This window comes from Vanessa tameamea, chromosome 28, assembly GCF_037043105.1.
Source record: "Vanessa tameamea isolate UH-Manoa-2023 chromosome 28, ilVanTame1 primary haplotype, whole genome shotgun sequence".
Classification (NCBI taxonomy): Eukaryota; Metazoa; Arthropoda; class Insecta; order Lepidoptera; family Nymphalidae; genus Vanessa; species Vanessa tameamea.
Window position 1 is genome coordinate 2214600 of NC_087336.1, and position 15940 is coordinate 2230539.

The window sequence follows — 15940 nt, forward strand, 5'->3', positions numbered from 1 at the left end:
CAAAATATTATTATACTTCTATTTTATTATTATTATTGAGTCATTTGTCTTATTTAACTATTTATCTGTACCAATATTATAAATGGGAAAGAAATCCTGTCTGTTTATCTGTTGCTCTTATGCGTCCAAACCACGGATTCGAATTTTGAATCCCAAGGAAAGACATAAATTTTTTTTATAACCTAACTTAAGACTCGCGCGAAAATAAGTTCATAAAATCAATAATCTTTGAATTTGTTAAATTAATTAGGAGACCTCCATTCTTTTTGCCAGTAAAAGCCCTTCAAATGATTTATCCTAAAATCCTAAGTTCATCAATATTCGATTCTAATAGACATAAATAATTATCGATTTGAAATATTACTGTTTCTAAAATAAGTCCTCCTCTCCCTTCGAGGAGAAGGTTTGGAGCATAATCCACCGCTCTGATCCAATGCCGGTTGATGGATACACATGTGGCAGAATTTCGTTGAAATTAGACACATGCAGGTTTCCTTACGATGTTTCCCTTCACCGCCGAGCACGAGATTAATTATAAATACAAATTACGCACATGAAAATTCAGTGGTGCTTGCCTGGGTTTGACCCCGCAATCATCGGTTAAGATGCACTCGTACTAACCACTGGGCCATCTCGGGTTACAATAATGCTGATGATGTATATACATTTATATGAAGTAGGTTTTTAAATAAAGCAAAACTTCAACTGAATAATTTACTTTAGATACGATATTTAGTAAAATAAAAGTATCTCCCACTAGTGGCCTAGGAGCTGTTCTTTAAGGAGGCTTCGGTGTTTATTCCTCTACCCAGCTCTAATGTATAAGTTTGCATACATTTAAACAAAATAATACTAAAATAGAAATAAAATGTTGTAAGCATTTTCGATTTAAATGGTTTTTTGTTATTAGAATATTAAAAGAGATATATTTAAAATAATACGAGTTTTATACAAAATACTTTATATTGGTAACATTATATTAACTAATTATTTTATTACAGATATAAATTAAAATTCTTATCACCAGTTTTGTATTGATGACGTATGTCAAATTTACTCTAATCTAATCTGTGATTGGTCGATGTCTACTGATGAGGTAATGGGCGACCAATGAGTGTACAGTATTTATTATAGTAAGTCTTACTTTGACAGTGATTCAGAAACTGGAAAATGTTTATCAGTAGTAATATGCTGGTGCTCCGCAACCACAACCGCAACTACCAGCAATACTAACGGTACCGATAGCTGATAGATCACCAGCGAACCGCACAGCACCGAGGATCGGCACTTGTCCAGCAACCTGTGTAGTACCAACGACTGGCATTTCACCAGCAACGGCAACGTCACCGACACCAGAGCCGCCATAACCACCAACAGCCAAAGGCACTTCGAGAGCTGGAGCGATTCCTGGATAACCAGGAGCAAGGCCCGCTGGTCCTACGAAACCTGGACCGATACCAGGTCCAATGCCGACTCCAGGTCCATATCCTACACCATACCCATTAGGGAATGTTCCAGCGGGTCCAAGGCATTGTCCATAGGCATTCTGAAAAGGAATTATGATAAAAATTACTTAAATGTGATAGGACTTATCACATAATCAATCAGTTACGAGCTTTACCAAGATTTCTCATGTCATCATTGTTGATAGTAGTTTTAAACGAGAATATTAACTGAACTGAAGAATACTAATTAACTTTTAGCCCAGTAGCTAAAATATGATCATTATTATTATTGAGGATTTATGCTCGTCAATAGCTACCGAATAATAAAAAAAAAGAAAATGTCAGAAAACGAAAATAAAAAAGCCCGTCAGTGCCCTCATTCTCTCATCAAATATTCTACCGTCAAATAATTTAAATAGTATATATTCTTATGTTCCGGTTTTAAGGATGAGTAAGCCAGTTTAAGTAAAGGCACCAAAGACGTAACATCTTCATACCAAAGATTGATGCATTGGCGATGTACGGAATGCTTAAAATTTCTTACGGCGCCGATGTCTATGGGCGGTGGTGACCCCTCACCATCAGTTGGGACGTTTATATGTACGCCTAAAACTTATCATTTAAGAATATCCTTTTGAAAATCATGGAATTTTACGAGGAAAATGTATTTGAGAGTTATGACAATCCAAAGTTGCAATTGACTTTTTAAGGAATCACTATTTTGATATCGATTTTTATTATTATTGTTTATGATAACATCTTAAACAAGTAAATATAAATTCGTAGCAAACAGCAAATATACCAGCACACGGTGAATTATCTAAGAATAATTAACAGAAGTTTTTACCTGTGCCAAATAAATTACGGAAATTAACAGCACGCCGAAGCAGTTCATCTTGTTTTGATATCCAAACTGAAATAAAGGAATGATCACACAATCACTTTATATACCATACGAGCCTTGAAAGAAACGTTTTCATCAGAATGACTGTTATTTAACAATATCTGATACGATGCATCTTGCGTATTTCTTATCAGAAACGTTTCTATCACGTATTTTTACATAACATGTTCAATGATTTCTAATTATTATTCATATTCGCTTCTTTATAAAATCTGCAATATTTACCAATAAATAGTAAATAATGTCATTAGATTTATATTATAACTCCCAATAGGGGGTTGATTTCTAAATATACATTATTAATATACTTCAATAACATAGGACTTTTATTCCAGCCCCTGTTTACCCCCTTTGGGGTGGAGTTTCGTAAAATCCTTTCTCAGCGGATGTCTAAACACTATAAGAAACCTACCCGCCAAATTTAAAGTTCGTAGATGTTATAGTTTCTGAGATTTCGTGATTAATCAGTGAGCGAAGAATCATTAAGGTATAAATTTATCGATATCAAGATATTAACTGTTGCTTCTCAATATATATTATGTAATGTTTTGTATGTACGGAAAAATATCAACAATTTTATGAGAAAATGTGATTCTCATAGCAAAGCAACTCAATATATTGGTAAGCCGTACAACAATGGCTACTAAGATATATTTAAATAAATGGACTTGGTTAAGATGATTTGAAATCCTCATGCCTTTCTTATGAAGCTGAACACCCAACTATTGCTAAAAATTCAGGCTACAGGCTTTCCCCTTAATAAGGTGGGGGATTACCAGTGTTACGCTGTAAATTGGATATCACATCAGAGAATGCGTATGATGGTGCTCTAAGTGTGTCAATCGTTTTGCCATTCGTGAGTGCAGATGTTTTAGAAGGTATTTCCAACAGCTAGATATGGTACCGTTTTTTTATAAATGTAGAAATGGTAATGTCGCTACGCTACGTGATGATATTGACTTTAATAAAATTGTGTTACGGAGCTGTGACTTTAAAAAAAAGTGTTTATTGTGTTAAATAAAAAAGGGCTTAATCGTGTTTGTTTTATGTTTAAAATTTTAACCGATGATTTCGGGTTCAAGCTCAGGCAGGCACCGCTGAATTTTCATGTGCTTAATTTGTGTTTATAATTCACACAAAAAAAAGGAAAACACCGTGAGGAAACCTGCATGTGTCGAAATTCTGCCACATGTGTATTCCACCAACCCGCATTGGAGCAGCGTGGTGGAATATGCTCCAAATCTTCTCCTCAAAGGGAGAGGAGGCGTTAGCCCAGCCGTGGGAAATTTACAGGTTGCTAATGTAATGTAAACAATAGAGTATTTGATTTGTTTTGTAATTTTGTTGTGATAAATAATGAAAAGAAACGATATTTTCAACTTGTTTAATTGATGTTATTTTTTCTAACTTGTTACTTCAGAATATAAAATAGATAATTTATAATATTTAAAGTGACAGCACTTATAATGTATGTTGTATGTATGTTGTATTTGCTTAGACGACACGTTACGCACTACCGGGAATTTGTATTCGGTTTTGTTGCTTCATCTACCTTTTGTTTTATGATCTATGTTTGTAAACAATTTAATATTTTAAAGCTCGTTCTATTTGCTATTTAAAAATAAGGACGGTTTAAAAATATTCTTTAATTATTATAATGTATTTTTTTGTAAAATTTATTTGAAAATTTATATTAAAATAGTACATACATATATAACTTTTACCAGAATTTCCAGCACGTTCCGTACAAGGTTATAAAATAATATTATTTGCAATTTACTCGATGGGATATCGTAGGTTCAATACCGATTTTCATATTTCAAACATTGAAAATAGATAAATTTCTATTCATCCCCAATTTTCATCTCTTTAACTTTTGTGTTTAACATATTAACATAGATACCGTCGGTCAATGATGAACTTATACAAACTTTCATCATAAATTTCACCCTCCTGGGTGATGAATTTACAAAAAATTAACATCTGTCTTAAACTCATTGAGATAAGTATATTAAACGATTTTCATATTTCTTATAAAATGGATGATGCATTTTCAAACTGTCATGCCACAAGAAACTCCTTAAAAGATAAATTAAAAAAATCTCTCTTAGTGCTCAACTATCATGTGCAGAATTTCATCCCAGGTTTAGGCAGAGTGAAGTAGTTCCTAAGATGGACCATGTTTCTAACGGCACGGACGCCACTTACCATCGGGTGCACGTAAGTTAAAAAAAAAAAAAAAAACTGAATTGTTTTGATTTGTCAATGATGACTGGTGACATAAAATGTAGTCTTACTTTAAAGTTAATCTGTTTAATAACAGCTTAGTATTAAAATATATACATATTTCATCACCGGCTTAGGCAGAGTTATGTATGACTTTCAGTCATTTTAAAATTTTACTAAGTCATAAGTAACTGTGCTAAGCTTCATCATATATTCTACCGCCAAGCAGCAATGCCACGTCTTGTTGTGTTCCGGTTTGAAGGGTAAGCCAGTGCATCTACACCATAAGGGACATTACACATTTTGACGACCTCCGTGGTCGAGTAGTGTGTACACCGGTTTTCATGGGTACGCCACTCCGAGGTCCCGGGTTCGATTCCCGGCCGAGTCGATGTAGAAAAAGTTCATTACTTTTCTATATTGGCTTGGGTCTGGATGTTTGTGGTACCGTCGTTACTTCTGATTTTCCATAACACAAGTGCTTTAGCTACTTACATTGGGATCACAGTAATGTATGTGATGTTGTCCAATATTTTTTTACATCTTAGCTCCCGAGATTGCAGGGGCTTTTGCTTCTGTAAGGAATGGTTAATATTTCTTACAGTTTCTTATCTATTGGCGATGTTGACCACTTACCATCAGGTGGTCAATTTGCCTACCTACATCGTATAAAAAGCGAGACTTTGATCTTTATTAAAAAGCGATCGATGTCATTTAAAATTAGAATTTTTAAAAATTAATATTTGTAATACGAAAAATCAATCAAATCAAATCAAAATCAATTTATTCAAGTAAACTTCACAATGAAGCGTTTTTGAATCGTCGATATTTAAACACTACCACCGTTTCGGAAAGGATCTTCGAGCGAGAAGAAACGACAAGAAACTCGCATAGTTGCTCGTTTCAAATAAACAGATTTACAATGCCGTTACAATAATTACTGTCCTGTGATGGAACCAAAGGCTAAATCCAGGCGTTTTTTTTCTAAAAAGTATTCAATCAAATAATCTTAAAGATAAATATTAATTAATAATAATAAATTAAATTCAAGTAATCTTAAAGATACGCCATGCATATCGATAAATTGTACCTGAGTTGTTATAACATCGAATTGCATTGACATTATACGATTCGATCGTTTATCATTTACGTAATATATTTTATCGCTTTAAGTTTAAGTATAAAGTCGTTAACTGTTCAAAGATATATCAATCTCGTCTGTGGCTTCGATACACACACAATCAAAATGTACAATCAAATTTTATTTTTCTGCGCATCGGTTATACTTTTCCAGGTGAGATATAAACGTATTATTGCTATAAACTGTTTCGCGTTATTTTTTTATTTTATGTAGGTGGACTGGCATGAGCCACCTGGCCCTTAGTGGTCAATACCGCCCATATAAATTTACAGTGTAAGAAAATCACCCACAACACAAATGCGCCACCAACTTTGGAAACTAAGCTTATTCAATCTTCAAACCAAAGCAAATATTATATATATTAGTGTTTGTTGTTTGAACAATTGATGAGTGGGAGAGTATGTTATTCCGCGGTTTTGAAAATAATTTAAGGATGTTTATTTCTACAATTCGTTGTAAAACTGTAAAACATTTAAAAATAAAAGATGCTTGTACTTATGACGCGTGATAAGTTCTACTTCTTCGGCGTAATCAAAATTACAATTATTAATATTCTTTTTATTAATAATAAAATAAGAATAATTATTGTGATAAATGTTCTTTTTTTACACTCAAATACAAATTTATGTAAAATTGGTATTTTAAAATAAAATGAGGTGTGAAGTTGTCTATTTCGAGAAACTTGACAGTTGGTGGATTAGCAAGCAACTTCATTATCTAGTTTCCATGATACCTTGTCAAAGCAAATTTACTCTTACGATTTTCAAAGCAAGTATAACTTCAAAAAGCAAACGAATGTTGGCTGACAATAAAAAAATCTCAATGGAAAATTAAGCAAAAAATTTAATTTTTATATTATGAACAAATATATATTGTTGACATTAATTACCAATTAATTTGTCCCCAGGTTACAACAAGTCAGTATATAGGTCAGGGCAGTATATATGGCAACAACTATGCCAATGCTGTTGCTGCTGAAATGAATTATGCCAATAACATGGCATACGGTCCTCTAGCTACTGAAGTCATACCTGAAGTGGGACGATCATTTAACGGTGGCGGTTTAAAAGTAACCAGCTATTCTTCAATCTCTCCAACTGGCGTTACAGTTGAATCTGATAACCTGATGATGGAAGGCCCGTTAGCTGTGAGCGGTCGATTGCCATTCTCAGGAGTTGTGGCTTTAGAGGGTCCTCTGCCAGCCGCTGGACACGGTGCAGTTGCGTACGCTTGTGGTGATGGAAATGTTGGAATCGTGAGTGAAACTATTGAAAATGGATATGGGCCAGGTTATGCCAATGGCTTTGGCGTCGCGAATGGCCTACCTGGCTACAACGGTGTTGGCAATGTAATAAACAGACTATGAACCGATTTCTAAATGTAAATTTTCTAGTATTAGTATTTATTGTACAATTTGTTAATTCATTTTAAAAAATAATTAAAATATTAAATAGTACTGTTTTGTAATTATTTTGTTATATAATAAATACTATAAATTATTAATAATAATAAAAATATCAAGAATAGCCAATCTATACGACTAAATAACACATCATTTTTTGACGACCTCCGTGGTCGAGTAGTGTGTACACCGGTTGTCATGGGAACGCCTCTCTGCGGTCCCGGGCTCGATCCCCGGCCGAGTCCATGTAGAAAAAGTTCATTAGTTTTCTATTTTGTCTTGTGTCTGGGTGTTTGTGGTACCGTCGTTACTTCTGATTTTCCATAACACAAGTGCTTTAGCTACTTACATTGCGATCAGAGTAATGTATGTGATGTTGTCCAACATTTAAATTTATTTATTTAAATTATCTCAGACTCGGAATCAATCAGAGTTTTTCTGGGGCAATTGCTTCAAATCAGGGCATTGTTAACTTTGTCAATTATAAATACAAATTTGATGTTAAAATAAAGCAAATTACCAAGTAAAATATTATATACTTAGGTGATAAAATTTGATGTTAGTATTTGTCGATGTCCATGCAGGAAATAAATTTATTTTATTTTACATAGCTATTTAAATTCTTGGAAAAGTGTGGCCATTGAGTTTTTTGTCTCCCATTATAGATAGAATCCGTACACTGAACAGGTTGAAGTTTTAAATTTGCATTGCAGTTAATTGAATACTGTATTGTAACGATACAAGTACTATATGAATCTAGTAAACAAACCTAGTACAAAGCCCACGTAAATTCCTAACTCTTAATTTTATACCCACAACAGAAAGTGAAGTTACATAATCATTTGATATTTTAGCAACGAGGCATATTCCTAAATTAATAAAATAAAATAAGGGATGCAACAATAAAAGATAAAACCAGTTTAAGTTTGTATTAAAGCAATATTTTATAGATATCAGTAATAGAGACCATTATAACCATAAGGACCTACGAGGCCGTCGTAGCCGTAGGGTCCAGCGAAACCGTTGTAACCGTAGGGTCCAGCAAAACCATCACAGCCTAATCTGGGACCATAGAATCCATCATAGGCAAACCCTGGTCCGGCTATTCCGTCAAAGCCAAAGGGAGCTCCGAAAGCGTTGACTCCAGGAGTGAAGTCCTCAGTTACAATAGCAACTTCACCATTTCCGCAGCCATAAGTAACAGCACCAGCACCAGCAGTTGGCAGAGCGCCTTCTAAAGCCACAGCTCCTAAGAACGGAATAGCACCAGCAACAGCCAGAGCACCTTCGTAACCGTTCTCGGACACCATGGAAACTCCAGTGGGTGCGATGGGGGAAGCGCTAGTGACGACGAGACCACCACCGTTGGAAGCGGCGAGGGCTGCTGGACCGAGACCTGCACCGCAGGGAGCAACGAAAGCGGCTTCAGCGCAGGGACCGATACCGTAGGCACCGTAGGGCGCACCAATACCATAGCCACCGCAAGCTCCGATGAACTGAGCGCTCATAGACTGAAAACAATTTTAGTAGTTATTAATCTAAGAAAAAAATATGAGACTGTGGATTTCAATTCGTCGGGACAGTTTTGTTATTTTTCCAAGCTATTGAAATCATAAATTTAAATGTTGATATTAAGCACGTTATATCAATCGAGGAATGAATTTGGGAAAAATTTGCTGAACCATACCTGGACGAGCGCCAGCGCGCAGACTAAGAGGACGTCTTTGCAGGACATGTTGGCAGATCCAAGGAACTGTTCGAATGATGTTTGAACGCCAATTTGAAACTTTTATACCAATAAAGTTATCGATTACTCAATGTTCTAGCCATATTTTCATTGAATTTTGCCGTTATTAAATATAAATAAAATTAGACATATATTTACAAATATATATATATGTATATAATTGAACAAGTAAGTAAGTATCGTGTCTGTAAGTATGTGTGCGTTGTTGTCGGTTGTTGTCTGTACATTGTTGTCGGTGCAATCGCAATATCTGTCTATGTATTATTTTGTAATTTTTTAGAAACTTAAATACAGCTCATTATTAATCTTTCTTTGTTATGATATGATATGTTATGATATGACATGACATAACATTATAATTATCTTACGGACTTTGTTGATGAGATTCAGATATTAGAGAAAACAATGTAACGGAAAGTGGCACCAGTACTGTGAGAAATGTTGATCATTTCTCATATCACCAATGCGTTACCAACCTTGGGAATTAAGGATGTTATGCCCCTCGTACCTGTTACAATAGCTTACTTACTCTTCAAACCGCAACAGAACTAAGTATTCCTGTTTGGCAGAAATATATATGATGAGTGGGTGGCCTACCCAGACACACACAAAACTCTACAAATATTGATTTATTTGTACGATTGCGGGTTTGATCTTATGTTTTTGTTCTGAATTTTTGTTTTATATTAAATTCTGTGTTCTCAATCATAAACGAAATAAGCTTTTGCTCAATAGTGGGATTGTAAATTATTTTAAGTTTTATTTAATTATTAATTTCCAGTATGTAACACACCACCCGCATTGGTGCAGCGTGATGGAATATGCTCCAAACCTTAATGCTGCTGCTAATGTATGTAATAACAAAATGTAACCAAAAAAATATTAGGTAATTATATGTATAAAATAAAACAAATGTTCGATATTATGTATATTTTAAAATATATTTCAGTAACATATGAACATATATATATTTTGTTATATTGCAACAATTTATTATTGTTTTATACTCCCACTTGTCATTCATCACATAATGCTAACTGTTTTCTAATCAGAGCTTGTCGCGAATATAATAAGCATTTTGGGAACATTGATATATTTCATTTGTCTTTGATTAAATTTAAAGATAATATTTGTAACAATCTTAAATTAACTTAATTATATACTTTTAATATTGTCCAATATTTTTTATCTTATTGTGTTAAAATATTTGAGTGCATTTTATGTTTTATCAATCGGTGGAAACTTCGATGGATAATGTGATATTTAAATTGTATTATGTTATTAGATTATATTTTATATCTGTTTGTTTCCCAAATATTAAATAAATAAATAAATAAATAAATAAACAATAAAATTGTATTGATAATAAAACGTAATCATTTGTCATAGGTCGCTATAAGGTCTATGCAATTTTCATTATCAACCTCCTTCGATAAATGTATAAAAAGGTGTTAATTAAAAAAAAAAATATATATATATATATTGTTGCTATGCTTGAATTTAGGTCGGAAATAATTATTACATTGACTATATAATGCAATATTACATATCAGCTCTTAGTAACAATAAAATTACGTGCACAATCTTGGTTTTTATTTCGTCGTATAAACAATGAATTAACACATTTTCTAAGTATAGGCTGTTCGTATCATTACCTCGACAATTCGAAGTTTGTTTACCAATAGAAGATTATTTTTTTTTTAATATTCTTTGCCCGTTATATCCCGTCTTAAGCTCAACAAGCATTCGGGTTCGAGTATGTTCTGGGGATCTCCCCACCCCCAAGTCGCGGCTCCCAGGTTTTTGCAACGCCGTGTACCTCAGATTAAGACGAATTTGGCCTGTTTTAAAGGACCTTTGCGCCTGTACGCTTTTCCTACTATCAGTATGCTTTTAATAATAATATATATGATAGTTAAAAAAATATATATTAAATTTTATACAACATTGACCCCTGACCGATTTCGGCCATGTCAGCAAATCTGAAGGAGACTGGCTAGCTACCCAGGACAAATTATAATACACAAGTGTACTTTCTATTGCCTTAGTCTCATAACCCGATGGGACTGCAAATCGGACACGACGGAAAAGAGTTCAGGTGGAGAACCATATGGTTTATATGGTTTTACTTGCTAAATTAAATTTACCGAACTCTATTGTAAATCTATGCTAAGATTACACCTTAATATTATTAATGAACCCTCTCTGTCTGTCTGCTCTTACACGGCAAACTACTGAACCAAATTTATAGGCTTTTTACGCCGAACACCTGATGACCAACCCCTAGAGAGCGAGTAAAACCACGAGCGACCAGTGTTTGATAGTTTTACAAGAAGTTACTTTAAGATATATATTTTTTTTCAATTCCTTTTATAGGGTTATGTAACATGATATACGTTTACTATTTTATAAATTTAATGTAACTTCTTCCAGTTAATCATAACTTACAAAATATTTATTGTATTGGTATATAAAAACAGAGCGAATGGTTCACAATGCATTCAGTTTTTGGACAGAATACAGAACTGCAAGCATGTCGTCATTGGCTTTCTTGATCCTGTGCGTCCAAGCTTGTTTGGTCAAGGTAAATTGGAAATGATGGGAGAAACTACTGAGTTTCTTGCCGGTTCTTCTCGGTAGAATCAAATTTCCGAGCCGGTGTTGTACATTTAAATCAACACTGTAAGACGATGGTTCAGAAGTTCTCTAATGAGTTTATTTGAATAAAGAATTTTGGTTTTGATTTTGAACTAAACTCATCTTTATTTCACGGTTATTTCTGAAAATAATTTTCTTTATAAAAGTTAAACGTTAGAATATTTATTTACTAAATGAATATTTCTTTTTTATTTAAATATTTTATTCAGAACACATTCTGCCAGTACATCGGCGCTGCTAGATACGACGGTCCACTTCCAGGCGCAATTGCTCCCTTAGGCGTTGGGTGTGCTGGTCCAGCGTATGGTCTGGGCGCCGAATTTATTACACCCGGCATCACTGCTTACCCTGCAGTTGCTGCGTACGGCGGTGACGGTGTGGGTGACGTCACTGTCGCTGGTGAAATGCCAGTCGCTGGTACTACACTCGTCGCCGGACAGGTGCCAATCCTAGGTGCTGTGCGCTTCGCTGGTGAGCTACCAGCCGCTGGCACTGTCACCATTACTGGCAACTGCGGCTGTGGATGTGGAGCAGCAGCATATTATTATTAAAAACAAAATAGTGTATAATGACGTTATAGAATAAATGTTATACGTGTTTCATACTGTTGTATTTACCTTATATTTTATAGTTTTATTTATATACTAGCTGTGTCCGCGGATTCACCCGCAATTGTTTCAGATTGTAACTGTAAGACTCTAATTATTTTAACTTCAATTGCATTGGAATTTCATACAAACTACCATCTCCTCTTTTAGCCCCAATAGGGGATTGATTGCTAAAGATACATTATTAGTACACCTCGACACCATCTATAGAGAATAGATTTTAGATTTCAAGTCTCTTACTTCAAAAACATAGGAGTTTCATACAAACTTCTAATACCCCTTTTACCCCCTCTGGGGTGAAGTTTCATAAAATCAGTCCTCAGTGGATGTCTGCACTTTATAAGGAACCTGCCAAATTTCAAGTTTGTAGGTGTTACAGTTTCTGAGATTTCGTGTTTAATCTGTGAGTTGTATTTAGCTTATATATAGATTTATTTGGTCTATAGTTTGATTAATTCAATTCACATATTTTACAATTCAAACATAAAGTATGTCTGTATTATTGTGTTCCGGTTTGAAGGGTGTATCACAGGGGATATAGCAACTTTGATCCCAAGGTTATTGTCGCATTGGAGATGTAATTAATATTTATGGATGCTGGAGACACTTACCATCAGGTGGCTCATTTGCCAGACCCTCTAACTATTTATAAAGAAAACAAAGTCATCATTTTGATATCAGAAAAATAATTTATAATAAGGTAAGCTTACACCCACTATTTTAATCAAAACACCATATTCTCTGAATATTTCAAATATCTCACTAAAATGGTTTTAATGTACATGAATACAATATCTACTATAATATAATACCTAGTAAAATTTTAAAATGACTGACTGACAAAGCATGCAAATTACATTAAAAAAAATACTAGCCTACAGAGTACTAAATAATAGATCAAATTGTAATTTAAAATCGTCATAATAATATGACAATACTACGTTTGATTGCATTTTATTCTGTGGTAAGGTGTGTCCACCCTTGTGTCTGAAAATACAGATTAAGCGAATTCTACTAATTATTTTTGCCTCTCAAATGTGGATATTAATCTACTGCGTTAAGTCTGTACATATTACTACATACATTTAACACATTGTTGAACATTCAAATCTTTATCGTTTTTGTTTGAAAATGGAATACAGTTTCGTAACATGGAATTGTAGAAAAACACACTCAGACATAAATTCGAATGCAAAAAAACATATTATAAGCACAGTGCTAAGGGTTAAGCTTTTATGGCTAACCGTCTAAATTATAACAGAAACCAATGTTCATGGACCCCTCATTCCTTATATCCCGGAATAAAACAATACTAAGTACCTATTGCTGCTTAGCGGTAGAATATCAGATGACGGGCTTGCATAAAGCCTTACTATCTAGTAGACTAGTAGACTGAATTTAGTTGAATTGTGGGGGCTTGGATGTCTGCCCTGTTAACGTGTATGCAAAACTCTATGATAATAATTTGAGTAGTAAGCTGAAGTGGCAGTTAGCCGGCCATATTTGTCGTAGAACCGATAGCCGTTGGGGAAAACGTATTCAAGAGTGGAGACCGCGTCTCGGCAAACGTAGTGTTGGACGTCCTCAGGCACGGTGGAGAGAAGATTTGTGCAAGACGGCTGGCAGGAGCTGGATGCGAGTAGCCGAAGAGAGATCACAGTGGCGTGCAATTGGAGAGGCCTATGTCCAGCAGTGACGAGTATAGGCTGCTGATGATGATGATGATGATGAAAGACGTGAAAACAACTAAAAACTTGGATGCGATGTCATTATAAATCCTACGCATCCATACCTTATAGAAGCCAGTTGTAGTGCATTGTTTTTAAATAAATTTCGTACAAGTATTTCGAACTTTTCCTTTTCCTTTGCAACACATATGATTCATGCTTATTGTTTAATTATTGGGTTCGTTATTTGGACAGGGAACCTGATAAGCTTCCTACGCATATGCTAGGTATTTACCCGAATAAAGGAAATGACCCAGTGGTTAGAACGCGAGCATCTTAACCGATGATTGCGGGTTCAAACCCAGGCAAGCACCACTGAATTCCATGTGCTTAATTTGTGTTTATAATTCATCTCGTGCTCGGCGGTGAAGGAAAACATCGTGAGGAAACCTGCATGTGTCTAATTTCGCCACGTTGCGAAATTCAGCCACATGTGCGTGTTGGTGGATTACCAACACGCATTGGAGCAGCGTGGCCGGAATATGCTCCAAACCTTCTCCTCAAAGGAAGAGGAGGCCTTAACCCAGCAGTGGGAAATTTACAGGCTGTAAAGAAAAGTATTTAAAAGCCTATTTGATAGTAAATAATTTTATGCAAGGTCAGTATAAAACTGAGTCACGTCTCACAAACAGTTATGCAACATTGAAGTAGTTCTTTCGAAGTCGTTCAAGAATACGTGACAAAATAATCGCTAACCAAGCGAAGATATTGTTTTTGAACTGCTGCGATGCGTTCGTAATGAATCTTGTGGTATAAAAATCAAATTCCCAAGAGGTCCTGGATTTTTTTAAAAGGTCTGGTGTACCTCACCTGTTCTCCAAGACTTGACCATCATAATGCGGTGCCCGGGTTTTGACACCCTGCACTTTAGATTAAGACTGGACATATTCCAGTCTTCTTCTGACAAAATTGTAGTAAAAGTTAAAAATATTTTGTGGATTTCATTGCATTCCTTATGACAAAAATTAACATTTTCTTAACCTTATTTATAATTACAAAATAATGCTCCTTAAAAATTTAAATGTTATTTTTTCAAAAATACACTTATTAGGTCTGTCTTGTATTCGTTCGTTCTGTTTTTGAAGTTTATCTTAGGCTCTTGAGAAGTTTAAAAAATTATACAATCATTTTGCTCGTTTACGGTTAGTAAGTTTCTATACAGTTATCCTTTTGAGATCGATATATTACAATGTCGTTATTAAAAAGGATAAAAAACGGAGGTCAAACTATTAATCCTTGAGGCACTCCTGCAGAAAATGCGACTACAAACGATTTTCACCTTTGTTAGACACAAACTGGAATAAAAAAACACATACAGTCGAAGAATCGAAAAAAAGGTTTTTATAGTATCTGAAATATCGAACCTCATCATTAAAATGCATAAAACAATTAAATGTATTTCATATGAAAACTCTATGAATACAGCTTACGCTGATGATTATTCAGAAATGACACGACTTGGGAACCTTCAAGAAAAGAACCTATTTGTTTTTCAAAAACAGGTAATGCACCTGCAAGCCCACTGGTGGTGCAGATGTCTATGGTATCGTGTATGGTGATGTCTAGGGCGCTTTCCATCAGGTGAGCTCATTTGCTACCAAAAAAAATAAACTTAAAAAATATACTTTGATTTTTTAAAATTAAACTAACAAAATAAACTGTAATATTTTTTTATCATATCGTAACGTCCTATAAATTGGTGAAATTAACTAATTTTATTGTTGAATGTTCCTAAATAAATGTCATAGCCCCTTTTCACTTGAGAAGTGAGTTTTCATAAATTGTTAAATTATTTTGTAACCATAATGAACTAAACATTACGTCTAATATAACGAAATTTAGTTTTGATACACACGCATAAATGCGTAATAACTTTACTGTACTAATTATTTTAATTATTATTGCATTAATATAAATTATTTAAATAATAATTATTATGGCACAGCTTGGCGGACAAGCATATGGACCACCTGATGGTAAGTATTCATCACCGCCCATAGACAATGGTGCTGTAAGAAATATTAACCATTCCTTACATCGCCAATGCGCCACCAACCTTGGGAACTAAGATGTTATGTCCCT

The 15940-nt window shown here is 34.4% G+C and overlaps 4 protein-coding genes across 4 annotated transcripts; 2 read left to right on the top strand and 2 right to left on the bottom strand.

The window, feature by feature from the left end:
• Positions 1-944: 944 nt before the first annotated feature.
• Positions 945-2398, bottom strand: LOC113396766 (chorion class CA protein ERA.1-like). The gene is made up of 2 exons (XM_026634820.2): positions 2293-2398; positions 945-1546 (listed from the first exon to the last, which is right to left on the bottom strand). Exons 1-2 carry the CDS (start codon positions 2338-2340, stop codon positions 1178-1180), a joined length of 417 nt encoding a protein of 138 aa, XP_026490605.2. The 5' UTR covers positions 2341-2398; the 3' UTR covers positions 945-1177.
• Positions 2399-5799: 3401 nt separating this feature from the next.
• On the top strand, positions 5800-7172 carry LOC113396767 (chorion class B protein M2410-like). Its single transcript, XM_026634821.2, has 2 exons — positions 5800-5869; positions 6624-7172. Exons 1-2 carry the CDS (start codon positions 5822-5824, stop codon positions 7080-7082), a joined length of 507 nt encoding a protein of 168 aa, XP_026490606.2. The 5' UTR covers positions 5800-5821; the 3' UTR covers positions 7083-7172.
• Positions 7173-8034: 862 nt separating this feature from the next.
• Positions 8035-8899, bottom strand: LOC113396768 (chorion class B protein PC10-like). The gene is made up of 2 exons (XM_026634822.2): positions 8806-8899; positions 8035-8629 (listed from the first exon to the last, which is right to left on the bottom strand). Exons 1-2 carry the CDS (start codon positions 8851-8853, stop codon positions 8072-8074), a joined length of 606 nt encoding a protein of 201 aa, XP_026490607.2. The 5' UTR covers positions 8854-8899; the 3' UTR covers positions 8035-8071.
• A 2466-nt stretch (positions 8900-11365) lies between these two features.
• On the top strand, positions 11366-12144 carry LOC113396770 (chorion class CA protein ERA.1-like). The gene is made up of 2 exons (XM_026634823.2): positions 11366-11449; positions 11733-12144. Exons 1-2 carry the CDS (start codon positions 11399-11401, stop codon positions 12072-12074), a joined length of 393 nt encoding a protein of 130 aa, XP_026490608.2. The 5' UTR covers positions 11366-11398; the 3' UTR covers positions 12075-12144.
• The last annotated feature ends 3796 nt before the right edge of the window (positions 12145-15940 follow it).

Coding starts and splice junctions, on each gene's coding strand:
- LOC113396766 (XM_026634820.2), bottom strand. CDS start 2,340: ATGAACTGCTTCGGCGTGCTGTTAATTTCCGTAATTTATTTGGCACAG. Junction 1,547..2,292: donor CCGTAATTTATTTGGCACAG/GTAAAAACTTCT, acceptor ATTCCTTTTCAG/AATGCCTATGGACAATGCCT.
- LOC113396767 (XM_026634821.2), top strand. CDS start 5,822: ATGTACAATCAAATTTTATTTTTCTGCGCATCGGTTATACTTTTCCAG. Junction 5,870..6,623: donor CATCGGTTATACTTTTCCAG/GTGAGATATAAA, acceptor ATTTGTCCCCAG/GTTACAACAAGTCAGTATAT.
- LOC113396768 (XM_026634822.2), bottom strand. CDS start 8,853: ATGTCCTGCAAAGACGTCCTCTTAGTCTGCGCGCTGGCGCTCGTCCAG. Junction 8,630..8,805: donor GCGCGCTGGCGCTCGTCCAG/GTATGGTTCAGC, acceptor AATTGTTTTCAG/TCTATGAGCGCTCAGTTCAT.
- LOC113396770 (XM_026634823.2), top strand. CDS start 11,399: ATGTCGTCATTGGCTTTCTTGATCCTGTGCGTCCAAGCTTGTTTGGTC. Junction 11,450..11,732: donor TCCAAGCTTGTTTGGTCAAG/GTAAATTGGAAA, acceptor TATTTTATTCAG/AACACATTCTGCCAGTACAT.